The sequence below is a fragment of the Sprattus sprattus genome (assembly GCF_963457725.1).
Source record: "Sprattus sprattus genome assembly, chromosome: 19".
Taxonomy (NCBI): Eukaryota; Metazoa; Chordata; class Actinopteri; order Clupeiformes; family Clupeidae; genus Sprattus; species Sprattus sprattus.
This window is the reverse complement of record NC_137917.1, coordinates 18,906,944-18,912,943: the sequence shown is the minus strand read 5'-3', so window position 1 is coordinate 18,912,943 and position 6,000 is coordinate 18,906,944. Positions and strand designations below refer to the sequence as shown.

The window sequence follows — 6,000 nt, the reverse complement described above, 5'->3', positions numbered from 1 at the left end:
ATAGCTTTAGTTCATCCGTGACCGACTTTACCGGTTGCACTTTGCTTTGCTCGTTGCCCATCAATGAAGTTAGAGCCCATGGAGTGTATACATACAAGTATTAGTAGGGATAGGCGCGCTCTACTTCAAAAAAATATAAATGCATTTTCGGGTGCGACACACACTGACGATGGCTTAAGGCCGAAACGCGTCTGTGCAAAATAAACTGGTCTTATTATTAAGGAGAAAAGCTTGAGAGTGCGGTTTATATTCTACTAATAGTGTATACATACAACCCATACATTCAGCCTATTCATACATTCAGCCTATGCATACATACAACCCATACATGCGTAGGTGTTTGAAAACAATTAAATAACTCATCTTTGCCAATCTGATTCTGGTATACAAAGAGAAAGAGAGAGAGTTAGACGGAGTGAGGTTGTTAAATAGTGTTTTTGAGTGTTGGACAATAAGGGAGGCAGAGAGCCAGAAACAGATGAGCGTACAGTATATTTGGAAAGGAGGTTGTTTTAGAGGCCAGGAGACTGGCCAGTTGACACTTCAGTCCAGATTGATGTCCACTCAATCGCTCTGCTCCATCATACCGTCATATGGTTCGGCTGAACGGGACTGAATCAGATGGCCCTAGAGGGCGTTAAAACAGCCATTTTCCACCTGTCTGACCACCTGAGGAAAATTATTACTCACTTTTCCCGGACACTTGTTGATTATGAGTCTCAAAATAAATCAGCAGTGTGTGTGTGGGTGTGTGTGTGTACTTGTGCGTTAATTAATACAGGAGGTCACATACTGAGTGAAAGTGTTCCCATGAAGGCCACCAATCACCTCTCTGTTCTCCTCCTAATCTCTGATTGGCTGCAACCTGCTATAGACATCAATGACCAGCCTTCCCCTCCTCTCTGTTGGGTGGATTCTGATTGGATTTAAGCTTGACCTGCTATTGTTTGGCTTTTGTGTTGGCCTGTTTGTGTGTTTGTTTATTTACATATTTTTGTTTTGTTTGTCCATGTTTTCCTCAGAGCTCCTTGTGCAGGTAAGACGTAGCCCCCCCAGCCCCCCCGTCCCTATCCCTAAAACTCACCCAGATAACCCACTTAACTCCACTTAACCAGATCTCAACCAGATCCCACTGTGACCACATTAACTCTGCAGCCAGACTTACTTCACTCACCTCACATGACTGTGTGTGTGTGTGTGTGTGTGTGTGTCTGTGTGGTGTTGTGGTGTTGGGGTGCAGGGGTATGAGTGTGATGTTTGGGTACAGGGGTTTGAGTGTGGTGTTGGTTGGTGTTGGGGTTTGAGTGTGGTGTTGGGGTTTGAGTGTGGTATTGGGGTGTTGGGGTTTGTGTGTGGTGTTGTGGTGTTGGGGTGTTGGGGTTTAAGTGTGGTGTTCGGGTACAGGGGTTTAAGTGTGGTGTTGGTTGGTGTTGGGGTTTGAGTGTGGTGTTGGGGTTTGAGTGTGGTCTTGTGATGTTGGGGTTCAGGGGTTTGAGTGTGGTGTTCGGGTACAGGGGTTTGAGTGTGGTGGTGGTTAGTGGTGGTAGTGTGCTTAAGGTGTGGAGTAGGTAAGCTTTTGGGGATTTGTTTGCTGCATGGGTAAACTGTCTGTCTACCCATCTGTCTGTCTGCCTCTCTGTTTATCTGTCTGTCTCTATCTTTCTCTCTATCTCTCATCTCCATGTGTATTGATCTGCAAGCAAAATGGCTGTGCAAAACATGTCTGTGTGTGTCTCTCTCCCGCTCCCTGTGATTGGACCTCAGTGTGGAGGTGATCCGGCTGGGCCACAGCTACTTCATCAACTGGGACCGCCGCATGTACTGTAACCGTAGCAACACGCCAGCGGAGGCCCGGACCACCACGCTGAACGAGGAGCTGGGACAGGTGGAGTACATCTTCAGCGACAAGACCGGCACCCTCACCCAGAACATCATGACCTTCAACAAGTGCTCCATCAACGGCCATGCTTATGGTACACACACACACACACACACACACACACACACACACACACACACACACACACACACACACACACACACACACACACACACACACACACACACACACACACACACACAACACTATGTCTGTCTCACACACACACACACACACACACACGCACACACACACACACACACACATACTCACACAAACACACCCTCCTTGACTTTGTGTGTGTTATTTCCACAGGTGATGTGGTTCCTGTTGGACCCCAGGGCAAGGTGAGAAGCGCTCTTTTCACTTAATGTTCTGACATACTTAACAAATACCTAGCTCTCCTTATTTACCCTTTCATTCTTTCTTTCTCTCACTCTCTCTTTCATCACTCCCTCTCTCTCTCTCTCTCTCTCTCTCTCTCTCCCTCTCTCTTTCCCCCCACCAGAGGCCGCAGCCCCTGGACTTCTCCGTGGGGAACCCGCTGGCTGACGGGGGTCTGTGTTTCTACGACGCGTCCCTGCTGGAGGCGGTGAAGACGGGCGAGCCGGCCGCTCAAGAGTTCTTCAGGCTGCTCTCACTCTGCCACACCGCCATGAGCGAGGAGAAGAGAGAGGGTGAGAGAGAGGGAGAGGAGAGGAGGGGAGAGAGAGAAGAGAGAGAGGAGAAGAGAGAAGAGAGAGAGGAGAAGAGAGAGGGTGAGAGAGGGAGAGGAGAGATAGAAGAGAGAGAGAGAGAGAGCGAGAAGAGAGAGGGTGAGAAAGAGGGAGAGGAGAGATAGAAGAGAGAGAGAGAGGGGGACATAAAGGAAGGGGGAAAGGGGGTGAGAGAGAGATGAAAGAGAAATACTACCTACTGTACAACCTCTGATGAACCTATGTATTAAGTAAGGGATAATGTATTGTCCGTCACCGACGGACAATACATTATCCCGCTTATTATACGGGTACTTGCCAAAAACGATAGAAGACATTCCTCCAACATACCTCTTTTTAATGATTTAGGTGCCGTTTCATGTGTCCTGTTTAGAAATAAATAGTTCTTCAAGCAAATAGAACTTTGAAGTTTCAGGTGTTGCATAGCAACCCATTACTTGCTGACTTCAAATTACTCTCTACTGTTGCGTTAAAATGACTGGACTTCTGGCGGAATGATATGAAAGATGTGAATTAGAAGTACAAAACCCGTTGCCAATGACAGCGGTGATTATCTTTCGCAGAGGTCTGTTAGCAGGAATTAATGTATGGGTATGACGTAGGGATGGCCCATTCAAATCAACGGTACTTTTTGGAACATTCTGAAGAGCCGTATAATAATTCATAAGAATCTGTCTGTTTCTCTGCCGTTTGTCCTTCCCTCTGTCTCTCTCCATCCCTCCTCCCCCTCTATCTTTCCATCTCTTTTCCACACTATCTCCCTTCCTCTTTTCCTCTCTCCTCATCTCTCTTTCTCCCTTTCTCCCATTCACACCTCTATCTTCTCATCTCTATTCCCCTCTCTCTGTCCTTCTCTCTCTCTCTCTCTCTCTCTCTCTCTCTCTCTCTGTCCTTCTCTCTCTCTCTCTATCTCTGTCCTTCTCTCTCTCTATCTCTCTGTCCTTCTCTCTCTCTCTCTCTGTCCTTCTCTCTCTCTCTCTCTCTGTAGGGGCGTTGCTGTATAAGGCCCAGTCTCCAGATGAGGGCGCTCTGGTGACAGCGGCCCGGAACTTCGGCTTTGTTTTCCGCTCTCGCACGCCGGGCACCATCACCGTGCACGAGCTGGGCCGCCCCGTCACCTATACGCTCCTCGCCATCCTGGACTTCAACAACATCCGCAAGAGGATGTCTGTCATAGGTACAGAACGCACACACACACACACACACACACACACACACACTTATAAATGTGCATATTCACATATGCACATAATGTTGCATACCGGTATTCACAAACGCACAAACACACACACAGACACTCACACACACACAAACTCACACACACACACACACACAAACAGGCACACACACAGACACACACAGACACACACACACACACACACACACATACACACACACACACACACACACACACACACACACACACACACACACACACACACACACAAACACAAACTCACACACACACCCAAAAACAGGCACACACACACACATGCATGATGCATTTCCCAGTTTCAAAAGTGTATTGAAATATTCAAATCAGCATCAGCACACACGCAATCTCATCTTTATTGTTCCTGACTCCTGCACATCTGTTTGAGCAAGAAAACCACTGAAACAAGAAAAGCCTGAAAAAAGACAAGAACAGGTGTGTGTGGGTCAGAAAAAGGAACCAGGAGAAAGATTGAATTCTTTACACAAACACACACACACACACACACACACACACACACACACACACACACACACACACACACACACACACTGAAACACACTGTACAGATGTAAGAAGGCGCTTAAGCTGGCATAACTCAATAGTGCTTCTGCCAAGTTGAATAAATAAACTTCTGGCTTTTTGGTTTCCCAGCTCTTGTAACAGTAATATTATTAATGTGAACGTATTGCTGCTGTGTTTGTAAGAGGGGGCATAAATCTAAGGGGAACTTTCAATTTCTTGGTAATGGTGGAAAAATAAAAAAGAAATATATTCATGTATATATATATCTATAAAAGAGAGAGGGAGATAAAGAGAGAGAGAGAGAGAGAGAGAGAGAGAGAGAGAGGGGGTGATTTATATCAGTCCAATGCCAGAGGGCATAATTTTTCAGCCAGCGAAGGTTGACTGTGAGACATGTTTCAGAAGTGCTGTTGAGAACGTGTGTCAGTGCCCTGTGCCCTCACACACACACACACACACACACACACACACACCCTTCATCTCCCTCGCCCTCTCTCACACATCACATTAAAAGCCCACTCCCCACTCCCCCACCTCTCACACACACTCCCAATCAGACTCTGTCCCTGTAGAGCAGCGGCTGAGGCAAAGTGCTGACATCACCACCGTGCTTTAGCTGCACTGTAAGACACTTTGGATGATTCACTTGATAATGAACCAGATGTAAATGAAAGCGCCCTCTTACACGTGTCTTCAGCCCTTGTGCCTCATTTACCCATCAGCAGAGATGAATGGTCTACATCACCTCCAAGCCCCTTCCACTCCCATTTCATCTGCCGCAAACCCAAACTGCTCTGCCTAATGTTAACCCCTTAGCGAAGTGGACTTCACCTCTTTACGGTTTCTCCATTGTTCCTTAGCACTGGTGTTACTCTGTAAAAGTTCAGTATGTTTATTTCTTATTTTATGATGCCTTATTTGGTGTGTTTCTGGCTTTCTGTGTGTGGGTGTGGGTGTGTGTGTGTGTGTGTGTGTGTGTGTGTGTGTGTGTGTGTGTGTGTTGCAGTGAGAAACCCAGAGGGTCGTATCCGTTTGTACTGTAAAGGAGCTGACACCGTGCTATTTGAGAGACTTCACCCCTGCAACCACGAGCTCATGAACATCACCTCCGACCACCTCAATGTAAGTTTGTGTGTGTGTTTGTGCGTGTGTGTGTGTGAGTGTGTGTGTCTGTGAGAAAGAGAGAGAGTTTGTCTAGCTATGTACTTGCTGTCTATAAGACTCTCATCCTTTTTTTATAACTACATGTGTTTTTTCTTTATATATATATCCATGCTTCTGTGTGTGTGTGTGTGTGTGTATTTGTATTGAGTGTTTGCAGGTGTCTGTGCCTTTTAATATGCTTTGTATTCCCTTGAGATTGCCTGTTTGTTTAACTGATACGTCTGTGTCAACATTTGCGAATGTTTGCGTGTGTGCATGCATGGTTACATAACACACCTGCTACATTCTCCTCAGACCACCTGTCTGCACTGATGTCTCTGTTTGACTGTCTACGCATGAGTGAGTTTGTGTCTGTTTGCTTCCCCTTTATGTCTGAATGATCAGGTCTCTTTCTGTCTTACCAAGTGTCTCTTTCTGTGTAAGTGGAGCAACTCTGCCCCCCTGTGGTAGCTTGGTGTACCTGCACCATCCTGATGGTTTCGAATGCTGCAATTTCGCATTGT

General features: G+C 46.5%; 1 protein-coding gene across 1 annotated transcript in view; it reads left to right on the top strand.

Annotated features, from left to right (window-relative positions):
- atp8b2 (ATPase phospholipid transporting 8B2) overlaps positions 1-6,000 on the top strand; it is a gene marked incomplete at both ends in the record, with an annotated part of 39,747 nt that overhangs the window by 17,424 nt on the left and 16,323 nt on the right. Inside the window, 4 exons of the mRNA XM_080858049.1 lie at positions 1,765-1,999; positions 2,388-2,556; positions 3,584-3,772; positions 5,340-5,455. Of these exons, the coding sequence (XP_080714175.1) occupies positions 1,765-1,999; positions 2,388-2,556; positions 3,584-3,772; positions 5,340-5,455 (709 nt within the window). The remainder of the gene's footprint in view (positions 1-1,764; positions 2,000-2,387; positions 2,557-3,583; positions 3,773-5,339; positions 5,456-6,000) is intronic.